The sequence below is a fragment of the Syngnathoides biaculeatus genome, chromosome 21 (assembly GCF_019802595.1).
Source record: "Syngnathoides biaculeatus isolate LvHL_M chromosome 21, ASM1980259v1, whole genome shotgun sequence".
NCBI classification, from domain to species: domain Eukaryota; kingdom Metazoa; phylum Chordata; class Actinopteri; order Syngnathiformes; family Syngnathidae; genus Syngnathoides; species Syngnathoides biaculeatus.
The window spans coordinates 220216-236657 of record NC_084660.1 but is presented as its reverse complement, the minus strand read 5'-3'; the positions used below and the strand labels follow the sequence as shown (position 1 = coordinate 236657).

Genomic DNA, 16442 nt, shown 5'->3' with positions numbered 1-16442 from the left:
TAGGGATGTGGGAGGAAACCGGAGTGCCCGGAGAAAATCCACACAGGCAGGGCCGGGATTGAACCCGGGACCTGAGAACTTTTTTTTTTTTTTTTTTTTTTTTTCGGTCCTTCTGGACAACTTTTTTTTTTCTTTCTTTTTTTCCGAGAACAGACTAAGGGCAGTTTATACTGAATATGCAGTAAGAAAAGTCGTAAATATATTTGTGACATATTTGTGTAGTGGTGCACCTTGTCCCGATGACAAAGTATAGCTCCTGTGCCGCAGTATCTTTTACAATCCTCCGGAGCATTGGTACTTTCAGCAGCTTGTAAATCACGAGTTTTAAGCGCGCGGCTGTACTTTTTCCAGTATTTGCGCAATCCCAGCCGCGACTGGATATTGACTATGCAAGCCGGGCGAAATTGGCCTCGTTGCTAAAAATGCTGCATTTTTGGTCAGCTTGACACATGCAAGCCTTCACTCTGGATGTATTTTTTTGGACAAATATCTGCTCTACAGTACATCATAAAGAAATCATGAATTGTGTATATGCATTATACAGATAAGTGATATAGCTAATAAATCAATAATTGTAATCCTTGGCGACGCGTGGCCACGTGTCATCAACTCAAAGCGTCCCCGGGCAAGTTGAGCCAGGTGATGCGGGGTCCCCATGGCAACCACAAGTCCTCCCATTCAAGTGTCCCGTTACCCCCCAAAAATGTTTGCGTACGCGCAGACATCCTGCATGCCCCGCTACTTCCGAACGAGGTCGCCTTTGTGCGCCCGGTTCCGGCAATTGACGCCGCCTGAATGCCTGAACGGAGCCCGGCGACCTCGCCGCCCGTTCAAATGAACGGCGTCATCCGCAAAGCGCTCCAAAGGCGCGCTCGTTATTGCCCCGCCGAAAAGGTCACTCCTGCAGACGAGGCTTTCATATCGGGACCTCTTGGGGATTTTTGACACATTTGGAGAGAAATTAGAAATGCGGTTCCTTTGTAAATGGATGTTCTGGGGACGGGGGATGCGGGTGAGAGAGGACGCACCAACTCTCTGGTTATGTTGCGGCTTTAATAGATTCGGAAAGGTTAATCTATAGAAATGGCACATTTGAATTGAAGGCTAAACTGGCTTTGTTTGGACCTTTTCCTGACGTTGTGGGGTGGGGGGTGCTCTAACTCCACCGTCATGTTGCAGCTTGTAAGCTTTGAAAAAGGCTCGTTTTAAAAAATTGTGCAGTTAAATTGAAGGCTGCGCTTAGCTTTTTTATTCAAGGGGGGTGTGGATACATTTGAGAGTAGCTCATTTTTAGAAAGTGTACCGGTGAATCATATGCTATATTAGCTTTTGTTTTCACTTTTATGGCGGGTCGGAGGGGAGAAGGGGGTGTGCCAACGCCGCTGTGATGTTGCATCTTTACACTTTTGAAAAAGGCTCATTTTTGAATATTGTGCACTTGAAGTAAATGCTCGAATGACTTTGTGGTTTTTGGGCTTTCTTATGATTGGTGTTAAGGAGAAGGGAGTGTGCCAACTCTATGATTATATTTCAGCTTTTGAGGATGAGAAAATTTAGTTTTTAAGAGGGTTTGTGGCCAGTTGCGCCAAAACGTTTGTTCGGGTGCGGGGGGGGGGGGGGGTGCTCAGCAGAAAAAGATTATTTTTTTTTTCTTCCCCTGGAAAAATAAGAAAAAAAATTTTTTTTTTTTTACTATGCTCCATTTGAGTTTTTTTTTTTTTTTTTTTTTTTTTTTAACATGATGCCATTTTTGGCTTTATTTTGACTGATGTTGACAGTGGGTGTGCAGCTTAAAAACTTTGGCTGGCACTGTCGAGTTGGATGGAACGCATCCAAATATCGAGGTGTTGTTTTTCCTCTCTGAGTCGCTGTGTCAAACTATAGAAAAGCTGAGTGTGTGTGTGTGTGTATAAATATATATGTGTGTGCATACATACACACTCGCACAAAAAGTAGATCAGACGTGCCTGTGCAAAATCCGTGTGGGGGCCGTGTTTGGCCAAAGTCAAAACAATCGCAACGGCATCTGTCGAGGAAGGCTGACATTTGCTTTCCCTCAACATCTCTGTTTTTTTTTTTGTTTTTTGTTTTTTTCTTCCTCAGGACATCGGTGGCGTGGAATAGAAATCCGAGCGGTGACCTTGTTCGACTGACACGACACCCGCGTGGTTGCGCGTCACGTAGGGAGGAACGGCGCAAGGTAACAAGGTGTACTGGAGGTTTTCTTCCAAACGATTGTGTTATCGTCGTCCTTGAAATAAGCGGTGGAAAATGGAAGACGAGGACAATCTGTCATTTCCACGGAGCCCTCAAATCACCGATGGTGGCCATTAATACCAGCCGGGACACAAATCAGCGCTAGTGTTTGTTAATGTTTAGCCAGTAACTAATTACACGCAATTGCATTCCGGAGTTGATGTAATTGCAATCCATTCCGTTGTTGGAATTTTATGGCATGAAAACTAGCCGTTAATGCTCAGATTTTGAGATCACTTCCTCCTTCTAAAGCCGACACTTGTGATTGGCGCTCTCAGGTCATGTGCCACCTCAAAGCGCCCCCTTTGGTGCGATCTATGAGTTTATTTTAGATTTTGAAAAGTTTCTTACACTTCTGTCATGCTCCTGGCGCCCAGCCAAGCTGGGCGGGGCCAGGCAATCAGCACTCACACACCTGCGCCTCAAGAACCCAAATGACTCTCAGTACATATAGGACCCGGGGGACGACTCGTCCTCTGCCAGATCGTTGCCTTTGATGCCTCCTTCCCGCACTCCCGTTTGCCTGACTTCTGCCTTCTGTGTACCGACTCTCACCTGTCCCCTGACCACGCTTGTAAGCCTGCCGCTACTAGTACTTCTGTTCGTTTGGACCAACTTGCTGGTAACCGACCCCGGAACCAATAAAGACCTCCTTTGGATTGCCTGCCTGCCTCTTGAGTCGTGCATTATGGTCCGCCCTCGAGCCTCGTTCGTGACCTCGATCTGGCCACAATAGGGACCCAGCCAACTAAGAAGCCATCCGCCGTTCACTACAAGTCCAAAACAGACGCCTGGTTGAGCAGGAGGCTGCTCTCCAGGTAAGCAATCAGAGGCTGCATGAGATCTGCGCACGGCTGGTCCCGTGGTAACGCGGCTGCCACGCCGGCGGTGGCCACTCCGCCTGTAGAATCAGCTCCGCCCCTACCACTCGCCACGGAGCTTTCCCGTGCCTGTATAACCCCGCTCTCCCGACCGAAACGATTCTCAGGCGACTCAAGGAACGTAAAGCCTTTCCGAGCCCAGTGCGACCTCCATTTCGAGTTGCAGGCGTCCGCCTTCCCCACAGACCGCTCCAGAATCGCCTTCGTCATTTCCCACATGACGGGAAGAGCGAAGGCACGGGCCAAGGCGGAATGGAGTCGCGACTCAGAGAGCTGCCGTTCCTGGACGTCATTCGTTTGCGCACTCACCCATGTGTTCCAGTATGCGGCGCCGGAACGTTCACTCATGACACTCCGCCAGGGTCGTCGCCGCGTCTCGGAATACGCCATCGAGTTCCAGATCCGCGCCGCCGAGAGTTGTTGGAATGAGGAGACCCTGCACGATGCCTTTTTCCAGGGGCTCTCTCCGCAGATCTGCGGTCTTCTCATCGCCGTGGATCTCCCTCCTTTGCTGGACGCTCTCATAGTGTTGGCCCTCAGGGTCGACCAGCGATTGGTCATGCAGGGGCAAATAGACACTATGCCTGAGGGGGAGACGGAGGTGTCCCATCCGGTTGCTGCCCGGCCGTCCACGCTACCTTCCATGGTTGAACCCATGCAGGTGGAGGTTCTCAGTGTACCAGCGGAGGAGCGCCTGCACCGTCGACGGGAGGGACGCTGTTTCTACTGCGGTAGTCTGGGACACTTGATCGCACTCTGCCCGGTTCGACCAAACCGCTCCGACATCAAGAGCTCCACTCCGGTGAGTGTGAGGTATACCGCGCCAGAGTCAGGACGGTCGCTTCTGTACCTCACCCTGGGAACCGACTCTCGTTCGTGTACTGTGTTCGTCGACTCCGGGAAGATGTATGGATCCCAGGAAGGTCGACGCAGTGCTATGGTGGCCCACTCCCACCTGTAGGAAGGACGTGCAGAAGTTCATCGGCTTCGCAAACTTTTACGAAAGTTTATTCGAAACTTTAGTTCCGTTGCCACCCCTGTGCACGCTCTTACGTCCCTGCACAGCACCTTTGAGTGGTCCAGGACCTGCCAGGAGGCTTTTGACAGACTCAAGGCGAGTTTCACCGCCGCACCCATCCTCATCGTGCCAGACCCGGAGCGCCAGTTTGTGCTGGAGGTCTCGACGCATCAGACTCTGGGATCGGAGCCATCCTGTCACAGAGGAGTCCCAAGGATGGAAGGATCCACCCGTGCGCCTTCTTGTTAAAGAAGTTGTCTCCAGACGAACGAAATTACGTCATTGGAGACTGAGAGCTGTTGGCGGTCAAGACTGCAATGGAGGAGTGGCATCACTGGCTGGAGGGCTTGCAAATCCGTTCGTGGTCGTCACCGACCACAAGAATCTCGAGTACCTGAGGACCGCGACCAAGTGGGCCTTATTCTTCACCCACTTCCATTTTACTCTGTCCTTCTGCCCAAGCTACAAGAACAGCAAGCCGGACGCCCTCTCACGGATCCACGAGGGGGAGCGCGCGGAATCGGCAGCCGCCTCCATCCTACCAGAGGCGTGCTCCGTGTCCGGCTTCACCTGGGCGGTCGAGTCGCGGGTGAAGGAAGCCCTCAGGGAGACGCCGCCTCCCGCGGGTTGTCCGTCTGACCACCTCTTCGTCGCACCGTCGCTGCGGGGGGACGTCATCACCTGCGCCCATACCAACAAGACGGTCTGCCACCCAGGCATGGCAAAGACTCGTTTGGTAGACGAACAGAGATTCTGGTGGCTCATCAACGCCTGCCCGGTGTGTGCGGCCAATAAGATGTCTCTCCTTCGGCCGGTTGGAGAGTTGGGGCCTCTGTCCATCCTGTCCCGCCCGTGGTCGCACATAGCACTGGACTTTGTCACTGGCCTGCCACCCACACAAGGGAACACTGTGGTGCTGTCTATAGTGGACCGTTTCTCTAAGATGGTCCACTTCGTGCCAGTCCCGAAGATCCCTTCGGCCAAGCAGACAGCCCAACTGTTATTAGACGGGGTGGTTCGCTTCCACGGGTTTCCCCGGGACATCGTCTTGGACAGAGGTCTGCAATTCGTCGCCCGTTTTTGGAAGGACTTCTGCACCCTCATCGGTGCCTCGGCAATTCTAACATCGAGCCATCACCCGGAGTCCAACAGCCAGACGGAGAGGGTCAATCAGACTTGGAGACCGGACTTCGATGCTTGTCATCCAGGGACCAGAGCACAGAGCAGACCGCAAGAGGAGAGTTGCACCAGAACTCAAGATGGGACAGCGGGTGTGGCTCTCCACCAAGGACCTGCCACTTCCGATGGAATCGCGCAAACTCGCTCCCAGGATCGTTGGCCCGTTTCTGATCACCAAGATTGTTAACCCTGTTGCCGTGTCGCTCAAATTATCTAGGTTGATGAGAGTGCACCCGACTTTCCACATCAGCAGACTGCGTCCAACCCGTCCATCTCCACTGATTCCTCCAGCCAAGATCCCCTCGCCCCCCTGCATGGTGGACGGCGGCCCGGTGTATACGGTGCGCCAGTTGCTGTCCTCTCGCCGCAGAGGAAGGGGGGTCCAGTATCTAGTGGACTGGGAGGGATATGGACCGGAGGAGTGCTCCTGGATCCCCTCTCGTTTCATCTCTCTCTCACACCTGCACCTCATGAACCCAAATGACTCAGTATATCTTGGGGACAACTAGTCCTCTGCCAGATCGTTGCCTTTGATGCCTCGTTCCCGCACTCCCGTTTGCCCGACTTCTGGTTTCTGTGTACCGACCCTCGCCTGTCCCCAGACCACCCTTGTAAGCCTGGCGCTACTAGTACTTCAGTTCGTTTGGACTGACTCGCTGGTAACCGACCTCGGAACAAATAAAGACCTCCTTTGTGCTGCCTGCCTGCCTCTTGAGTCGTTCATTTGGGTCCGCCCTCGAGCCTCGTTCGTGACAACTTCTGAGCATAAATATTGACTCACTCATATAGGTTGTCACATGGACCAATATTGTAAATTGTGCACATGTCATTAGGTCAATATGGTATGGTATGTATGATGCTTTTCCATACTCTATTCACATATAATGCCACAAAAACATTTGTGATGGCTGGACCATGGCCAAGAGGGGTGTGGCCAGTGCCCTGGCCGATGACACCTATCACCGCTCTCAGCTGTTGAACATTGGGACTGTAATTAGATGATGTATTTAAGTTGGAGTTTTGTCACTGGCATTTGCCAGTTCGTTGCTTAATGTCTCGTTCCCGCACTCCTGTTCCTGATCTCCCGTGTACTGATCCCTGCTTGCCCGCTGACCTGCCTTCTACACCTGACGTCCTGGTTACCGCTGCTCCAGTTGACTGTCTTCCTGATCCCCGACCTTGGGACGAATAAACACTTTTCCCGAACTTCCTCTACGTCTCCGGAGTCCTGTATTTGAGTCCTCCCCCGCACCGACGGGTCGCGACAACATTACTGTTATGGATTTACATTTCATCTTTTTTTATCCATGTTTTTACTCCACTCTTCTCAAGGAAACATCAAAGGGCGATGCTAATGCACTCATTGAACACGAAGAAAAGTAATCAAAACGGCATGACCATTGCTAGTGTTTTACCCCGACATATACCGATAGGAACCGTTTGCCGAGAATAGCAAGTTATTTCCACGGAGACCCTGGTGGCTGCCTGCGCGCACATCACCGTGGTTCCCGTCACCAGAGGCCATTTGCATACTTTATGAGTGCAGGTAAAAGGACACGACACCCAGGTGGGCTGGCCATCAGTCGCAGACGAGCAAAGAGACGTTCGGAGATGTGTTGATCATCAAGGAGGTAAGTCGGATTCCAATTTTCTGTACGACTTTCAACAGCCTGTCTCGGGTCAGAAGGCTCGTTGGTCTTCTTGGATTATTTGGAGATATTTGAAAGAAATGTGCTGCTCCCCACGTGTTATACGCCTGGTTTCTGACACTTTTCACGTGTTTGTTTGTTGCGTCAGAGTGAACTTTAACTGGCAAGCGTGTGTCCCTGTTAATCATTTAATACCAACACATTTTCTAGCTTTAATTACATTTCTTTACTCTATTAATCATTAGCAATAGGAGTTACGAGGAGTAGTGTTCTTATGGCTAAAAATGCAATCCAATTGGTAAAATTGAATCATAATTTAGTCGCGTTTTCTTAACCACTCAACAACAATGCCGCTCGCCGAGTCTCCTTCTTCTCCCTTGCCACCGGAGTCCTCCGGAGGCTGGAAAAACATGTGCACAGACAACGTGCGAACAATAACAAAGGCATCGGGGCAAACTCACGCTGTAGGCGAGCGGAGCGCTAATTCGCCCATTCGGGAATGAGGAGGACCTAGTGTCACGAGGCTAAATGACAGTAAATAAAACATCGGCCGGCATAGCTGTAAATAATAGAAACGCACTGAGGGGAAGGCGCTGCAGGAAGAGGAAATGGAGCATTAAGCGGTGGCACACTCGCCGTGGGCCAAAGACATGCCGGTTCCCACCGGCTTCACCTTGTGTCCGCAGTACACTTTTTAGGGAGGTAAACTCGTCACCACCATGTGCAAAACTCATTTTTGTCATCGTAGTTGCAGTTTCCCTCAGAGGGCCATTAAGACGATGAAACCAAGTAGATCTTTAATTGCCTCATCATATTATCCCTTTTTTTTTTTGGTCTTTTCAACTGCAATTCAAGTCACTTTAAAAGGGCTTTGGTCACTTAAAGAGATTCTAGCAATATATGTCACAATTTGGTACAATTTTGGTACAGATATTAGCAAGAATCATGGAAAACACATGAATTGCTGTCATGGGCCAGATCTTGTCCCCAAGCCTTGAGTTTGACACCTGTCTTTAAAAACCTGACAACACCAGGACAATCAATGGCCTGTGAACAATAAAAAAAGTCCAAAATGTAAATCATGATGTCGAAATGTGAAAGCTTCCCCAGCCACAGATACTGCAAACAATTTGATGATCTGGTGATAGAAGTGGGACAAAATAATGCAACACAAAATTCAGAAACAAACGTTTCTCCAACACAAATATTTGGGAACAGAAGTGGGACAAAATGTTGAAAACTTACCTCCGGTGAATGCACTGAACTCAGGTGGACATCAAACATTTTTTTTAGTGAGTGACAAAATGTGTATTTCTTTTGTTGTCACATCTGGTGGTATTGCAAGTTAAATAATTAGGGCTCCCTTCCAGACCCTTCAGACAGGAGGCTTCCATTTTTTCTATAATAATGATAATATGAATGTTAATAACTCCAAACGCAGGTGTTGCACCGTTACCCCCAAAGTACAGGGAAGCGAATGATTAGATCCACACCCCCTCCAAACCCCCTGAGCCCGCCAGTCCAAGATCTGCCGCTAGTCTGTATTAAAAACCAAACTCTGTCTTTTATCCCCGGCAGGGGTTTATTAAGTGGACCGGTTGCCATAGAGACGTGTTGGCAGGATATTGCCGGGATAAGGCATAATGGGTCTCCTGACGCAGTTCACTCTGCTCCTGTGGAAGAACTTCACTCTCCGGAAGAGACAAAAGGTACCCCCGCACCACCGAACCGACCCGCCCCGCTTTGTTTGATTTTTGCAAATTCAACTTAGGAGGAAATCACCATTGCATTTTGTCTGTGAGGTGGGATCTGCCCCTGTGGATCGAAGTTGCTTTTAACCCAACCCCCGCAATCACACCTTCATGCCGACCAATTCTAAGTGTCACCTTCAATTTTGGGACATCTCGTTCGCGCGCACGATGTCACACAGCCCGCTTTGTGGTACTAACAAAATACGCCTTTGGCTTAACGAACAGGGAAGAGGGACTGTTTGGAATTTGCTTTGAAGGGCATCGTCCCTTTGTGGCTATCTGCAACCCAGAACACAATCACAGTGAAACCTCTTGACCTCTGGTTTGTTCATATTTAATCCCAATTATTATTCTCACTCGAAAAGAAAAAAAAGTGGCAATTTGATTTGTTCCATCCAGTCATTCATTGCGTCGGCAAGTTTTTGAGAGGTGAGTCACGTCACCATTGACAAATCGTTCCTTCACTCGAAGGCGCTTTGAATATTTTGGTTATTTTCAGACCGAAGGAGAACAAAGTCATATTTTAATCTAGAAACATTGCTGAAAATATTGTACATGACTTTAAAGGAATTTTGCTAAAAAAGCAAAAAGATTCCCCATAAATTATTATATTCAATTGGTGATATTTTTCAAATATTAAATAATCGATTGAACATGATTTTGGTTTGATATTGTTGTTGTGTGTTAGTTTGCAACACTGTATTAGCAAAAGGTAAGGTTTAATGCCAACTTCAATCAAGTGTTGTTTTGGATTTCATGTTGGTTTGGTGATATGGCAACAGAAGTGGGACAAAAACATCCCATCTGAAGGTGCGGGGAAAAAAAATTCTTCATAAAAGATTATAGATTGTTTGAAACTGCATTCCTTTGAGGATTTCTTTTTTTTATTATTATTAAAAAGGAAACTCCGAGGAACTCGAAAGGGTTGTTATTTGTCAGCAGAAAAAAAACAGAACAAAGGATTATTCCATCAAAAATTATTCCTCCAAGACCGTTCAAATAAGCCATGAATGAATCACCACGTGCCCTCTGCACCATTCTAGTCACATGATCACCCGACGTTATATTAAGAATTTCATTGCCACTCTATTATCAGCACAATTGGATAAGAGGTCACGCACTGCCGGGGCGATAACATCGTATATTCGGGAGCAAATTGTCGGGGCCATTTGTTGAAGCACGTTGTGACAAAGAATGTAACGTCTCCGTCAGGTGTTCGATTTCCCCCCCCCCCCCCCCCGTCCCCTTTGTAACCTTGGCAATACAGTGGGAGTCGCAGTCGCCCACTTGTTCCGTAAGGGGCCTGAGCGCAGCACCGCATCCGTTGCCGCTCGAGAACAAAAGGCAGCATCACGAGTTGAGAGCGTTCATTAATTTCCTGACTTCGTCAGAGTCACTTCAAGCAAAATGAAATTGCATTTTGACAACTTTGCATCCAAAAATACGCCACTATTTTTTTTCCCTTTGGGAAAGGGAAGGGGGACAGTGTAGGTTTTGTGTACGGAATGTCGGGTTTTTGCGCAACGTCAAAATGAAAAACGACGATTAGCGGAAACCAGTGGGAGTTGGCAAGGACAACAGTGCTTGCGGAGGTCCTGTAGAGGTTAATGACCAATTATATGAATGCCTCGCCAAGCATTTTAACATTTTATAACAGGCACGGCACTGATTTTATGATCCGCTCTTTCACATAATTTCAAAGGAGGAGATTATCTATTCACAAAGACGCGGGTGTCCAGTGGCAAATTCCCGAAGACAATGAGGAAGTCCATATAATTCCCCCAGTCATTTTTTTCTTTTTTTTTTTTTTTTTTGCATTTTCCAGTATCTAGTGGGATGTATTATCTGTAAATCACTGAACTAGAAAGGTGCCCAGTCAAGGTGGAATGAATGCAATCTGTACATCACAACCATTTAAACGCGGTTGGTTTGTTCACAGTGTAAAAAAAGGATAAAGATACAAAGCCACTCAATTTAATCTCGAGGTTCGGTAAGGGCAAAACTCTCATGGAAAGATGACGATCTTTAATCACTTGTTTCATAATTAGGAGTTGACAGTGGGTTTGGAATTGTATTTGGGGTCAGCGGTAGAGGTTTGGTTGCGATCAGAGTATAGGTTTGAGGTATGGGTAGGGTCGGGTCTTGAGGTGGGGTGTAGGGATTGGGGAGGGTTAGTCAGCAGGATAGCGGTTGAGGTTACTTTAGCATTAGGGTAACGGTGAAGCTGGTGTTAGGGTTAAAGGGCAAGAGATTGGGTTTGGGCTATGCTCAGCATTTCGCATCCTATTCTAGATCCATGCAAACACTCAGCATCCAGGTCTTTCGTGCAGGTGCGCTTGGTTGTGGAAATCGTTTGGCCTCTGTTCCTGTTTTTCATCCTGGTGGGGGTGCGCTACACTAACGAGCCGACACACAAAGGCCAATGTAAGTCAAAGATCGTTTTGTGTTCGGGAGCCGCATCGTCTACTCGTTCTGAAAGAGTGGCCACTTTGTTTCTGGAGGCCACTACCCGAATAAAGCCATGCCATCGGCCGGGGTGTTGCCTTGGATTCAAGGTCTGGTATGCAACATCAACAATCCCTGTCTGAGTCGCCCGACGCCAGGGGAGACGCCGGGACAAGTCAACAACTTTCACAACTCCATGTAACATGTCCTTTTATAGACAAGGCATTAAGAATAGCATGCATTAATGTTCAAATGATGACCTCATTCACTCAGAATTTCAAGGGCGCTGATTGAGCTGCAAAACCTCCTGGTCAACGGATCCATCTTCAGCAAGACTCAACGACTGGCTGATGACCTCACCCGATGGGCCTCGGTCTTGTCACAAGCTGACACCAGCAATGGTCTGAGCTTTAGAATGTCAAGTGCTCAATTAGTGAAATAATCGGGCATCAGTCGAGTCATGGAAAAGCGCTACAATTCCACCTCTTATGTCTTTGTCAAGTATTCACCACCAAGGAAAAGTATCGCTGTTGTTCAAATGACACCTCTGAGGATTTGTTGTTATCCTTTATCCCTCAAAAACAACAGGGCGTGATTATTTATGACGCCATTTTGCATGCAGACTGACAGATCATTTGTCTTGATAAGTTGCTGCTTTGCATTGGCCCCATTTGGCGCAACACTATTCAGATTCCCCCCCCCCCCGCCCCCCCCCTCCTCCACCCAACCCCGCGCCATCTAATTTGCAAATAGGCAAAGAGGGGGGGGGGGGCGTGCCACCGCAGTACGACAAACAACTGGTGGGGGACATTTGCATTTCTGGGGTCACCACCTTGTAATATACAAGATTAAATCCATCAAAGATTCGAGCAGGAGCATAATTAATGAGATGCGTCATCCGAGGTGGGACGACAAAAAGGTCGTTAGCAAGAACGACGGAGGGGCAACCATGAAAGTTTTGGATGACAAAAGATATTTGATTGAAGGATCGCTTTTAAAGTACAGTAAATCTCGAAATATTTACACTTCACTATTTTAAATTTTTGTATCTATTTGGGTTTTTTTATTTGGAGAACCTCTACCTAGTTATGTCCGGAAACATCCAAAGATACCACAAGATGGTGCCAAATCTCTGTCCAATAGGAATTGGTGTCAAGGAAGTATCACGTACCATGATACGTCTAAACTGAGAGAGAAGTCCGTCGGGAGGTGGGAGTGGATCGTCAATTGGGGTTATTCGCTATTTGAAACAGGGCTTGGTCCAAATTAACCAGGTGCTGACTCCAAAAATAAAGGTCGCTCTTTCTGTTTCTGTAGGACAACCAATTCGACTGACGACAATTTTGAAAGAAGGCGAAACCTTCTCGACGCACTTGAGAGAGAATTTGTCGGTGCCGCTCCAGGTGGTTGAGAGCCTCACGGCCGCTAGGATTTCTGTCAACCCGGTGAGTGTGAATGGAAAAACGTCGTCAGTGACATGAGTCAGACCCTGATGGTGGAGCGCCACAGACCAAAACCAGGAAAATCTGGGGCTGGAATGCGTTGCCAGCCATTTCAATTCAGAAAGAGGGGTTAACATCAACTTTTTCCGAGTAACAAACGTGGTCATGGAACAACATGAACTTGTAGGTCCAAGCCCCTGCTGCATTTGGAGACGCTGCCGTTGGAAGCTTAAAATGGCATCCTCAATAACAGAAACGGTCATGCGATTTAAACTATTAAGAGCTCCCAAATTAAGTCTTAAAATGTAAGATTAAAGGTCAACTGTCATGAAATGCATGATTTTAAGTACGTTATTAATGAAAAAAAAAAAAAAAAAACGGCATCCGGTATGAACCTAGCCATTTTTTCACCACAAAACATGATGATTTTTGACGTATATGGCTTTTTGTAACTCCCGGCATGAAAATCCTCTGGAGGGATTTGTTTTCGTGAAGAAGCAGGAAGTGACCTACAGGGCAGAAGCTCACTCATGTGGTCTCGTCTGTTTATACTAGTTTTACCTGCTGGAAGGTAGCTCGTTTTTCGTTCGTGTTAGCCAAAATGCCGGCTTGTTGTGTTGCTGGATATTGCTCGAACACTCGGGAGGATGGATTCGCTTTTCATACTTTTCCAAAAGATCCGGTTCGTCGTGAAAAATGGATTGCACAGGTGCAAAGGACGAGACCTTCGGTAGGTGTGTATACAGCGACTAAAAATTAAACAATAATTGGGAGGGGGTGCATAATCCGAAAGCAGGGGTGCTAAACGTGTCGATGTGCGCAACGGAAGGCTTCCGTGCAGCAGCCGTTGAAGGACGGCCTCCACAGGCCTAGTGGATCGCCTCCGGTGTGATGTCACTGGCAGTAGTAGCAGCCAATGTGGCCACCACTTGGATGTCGAATGACACTTCCGCAACTTTGCGCTTGGATGACGCGCTCTCCGCTCATATTTATTTTTTCGTATGGACATTGAAGCGAATAATGTTGTATGTCTTTTTCATTACAATATCTATTTTAGAATGTTTATAGGGATGACGCTTGGGCTTGAAGTTGTCTCATTTTCTCAACTCAAGATGACAGGCGTCCCAGGACCTGGTCACCTGTGGACCGTCCTGTGCAAGGGGGAAGATTTGGACCAGAACATCCAGTTCAGCAGCCCATTGGACTTGGTGGCCTTCCAGAACGCAAGCTGCTCCCTGGACCCCCAGCAGCTCAAGGACAGCCAGCGAGTGCTCCTGCAAAACCTGGACCCAACCAAAGTCTTGGCTCAGGTGAGCATTTTTTTTGAGTTGGTAGAAAGTTTCCATGAAAAAGACTTTCTGGTAAATGTGTTTGCTAAAACGGCTTCTTGATGCAAATGTTTAATATGACTTTATCATAATTCTTATCGAGAGTTAGGGGAGGGGAAAGTATAGCATTAGGGATGATGTTTCGAGATAGTTTTAGTGTAGCATTAAGTTTAGAGGTTTGTTGATGGGTAAATTAAGCCTTTAAAGGCATATATTTTGAAATGAAATATTGTAATAGTGTGGTCTTGATAATATTTTTAAATGTAAAAACGTATGCTCAGATGCTTCTGTGGAACGAAACCAAGTCAATCACGTTGAACTGCGATAAATGGCTCAAGGCTTGCGACTCATCCGAAGTACGGTGCTGCATTTCATTGTTTTCCGTCACTTGATTTGCCACCATGAGCAGTTTTTGCTCACAGAGACATGTCTTTTATTCGTTCATCTTTATCCGGATAGTCGACAAAAGTTCATTGGGCAGGCTCTGGCATTATCCAATAAAAATAGTCTGATCCTACCGTACCCAGAAGACCAGCGGGCATTGGCTCCAGCCACCTGCAATGCGTTCGAAGATGTATGGATGGATTCAAATGCATGAGATTGTTTTACATTTTGAGCATTATTTTTAAAGCTGTTTCCTCTGTCATGCAATTTTACTTCGAGATGTCCGCAGAATTCGTCATTATTTATCGTGTTGAGAATTGTCTGGTAAGATTTAAATGCAGTCTTCAAGGCTTGCGAGCCTTCGGTTCTTGACCCCCAAGTTCAGGGTGAGTGCTCCTGCCAGTGTTAGCGTTAGGTTAAGGTCGTGTTGGGCTTGGGTCAGGTGGAATAGAGTTCTAAATTATGATTTGGGAGAGGCTTGAGGTCACGCTTGGGGTTGAGGTTTAGATGGGATTGGGGTTAGGGTACGTTTAAGTATAGGGTAGGGTCTTTGAAGTGTGAAAATAAATTAAACAGTTAATATTAGTACAAGGCCAAAGCACTAAAACAGCCTTTGTGTTGTATAGATGCATTTCTTGAAGTATATTATATTCTTGCACTTCTTTTTTTCTCCTTATAGCGGGAGCTTCATTTTCATGCGCACCTCTGTGGCTCCCCATGATGTTATTAAAATACATGCAATCGCCAGAAATATTTATTAGAACCGATGTTCTCTTCAATATTTTCTTTCTTTTTTTTTTTTTTAAATCCCAGAGTTCCCGCTGGGATTATGCAAGACCGCACTTTTTCTTTTGAGTTTATCTTGGAGGGAAAATGTATGGCCCAGCAAATCCAATAAATAAGTGATAAGGCATGGAAGTTAAGAGAAGAGATTATTTGAACAATTTCAGCCCACAGGCAGGAAAAGAAAAGCCTCGGACAAAATGGGCCGCAGGAAGAAAAAAAAAAAAAACTTCTGGGTCCCGTCAGCAAATGGATGGAATAGAACATCAAGTCAAGTCACTTAAAGGCCCACATACGGAATGACAGCGATAACAACAACAGCGTGAATGAAAGGACAACGGGCGCAAGTCAGAGTTTATCGCTGAGCCGGTGAATGGCAGAGGCCGACGTGTTATCAAATTGGCTTTTTTTTTTAAAGCGCACTTCCTTCCTCAGAGGTTTTTATAATTGCATGGTGGGTTCAGGATTTGTACCTTTGAGGTACTTGTAAGGACATTTGTTGTAAGGTTTTGGACTTGTTTGGGTGTGTACTTGTGATGCTGTTTGCTTGTAAGTATGCCGACACATCAGTATTTTTATCACATGATATATGGTATAATGTTACCAGCTGCCCTCAGCTTTGAATTTGGACTCCATCGACTTGAGGACGCTGCTCACGAGAACCACAGCAGACGCCCTCCCCGTTCTCCAGGAGGTTAGTATTACCGTCACGTAAAATACCTTTTATTTATATGATCAAATGATGTTTTTCTGTCTGTTTTTAATCCAGGTGAGCCGTTTGCAGAGCTCCATGATCCTCGCAGGGTCGCTGGATTTCCAGAGGGACATGATTGGCAGCGTCAATATGCTTCTGTGTGGAAAGCAGCTTGACTCCAATTCCACCAACGTGACCCTCGGCTCGCTGTCGCTCACACGGGTGGTTGGCAACCAGTCAATCTCTGGCGAGCGCAACACTTCCAGTAGGTCTCCTCGCAACGGCCTGATGATATATCCAGATTTGTGTCAAGCTATCTTGGCCATGATGGGCGGAATGTATTCCATTTCGGGGAGAAACGTTAAGGACTGAAACACCAGCGTTCACTCAAACATAGCTACTGTGTTGTCTCAGAGCTTTTATCATGTGTAGGTTGTTTACCCGTAAGGATCATTTTTCCAATGTGTTATAGAGAGTCGGGCTGTCATTATTGAATCTTTTTAGAATGGACCTTTCCAACTGGCGATCTTCACCTCCACCCCCCTTAGGTACAGTTGCCATGCCCCACAATCTTCCAAAATGGCGACCGAACAAAACAGGTTTGAACTGGGTTCTCTATCGCGTATTCCAGA

General features: G+C 47.1%; 1 protein-coding gene across 1 annotated transcript in view; it reads left to right on the top strand.

Annotated features, from left to right (window-relative positions):
- Positions 1-6921: 6921 nt before the first annotated feature.
- The window catches only part of LOC133494552 (phospholipid-transporting ATPase ABCA1-like), a 59006-nt gene continuing 49485 nt past the window's right edge, over positions 6922-16442 (top strand). Inside the window, exons 1-9 of the mRNA XM_061808484.1 lie at positions 6922-6965; positions 8562-8692; positions 11065-11158; positions 11236-11377; positions 11453-11580; positions 12497-12624; positions 13734-13931; positions 15724-15810; positions 15886-16075. Coding sequence (XP_061664468.1) covers positions 8627-8692; positions 11065-11158; positions 11236-11377; positions 11453-11580; positions 12497-12624; positions 13734-13931; positions 15724-15810; positions 15886-16075 — 1033 coding nt within the window. The 5' untranslated portion in view covers positions 6922-6965; positions 8562-8626. The remainder of the gene's footprint in view (positions 6966-8561; positions 8693-11064; positions 11159-11235; positions 11378-11452; positions 11581-12496; positions 12625-13733; positions 13932-15723; positions 15811-15885; positions 16076-16442) is intronic.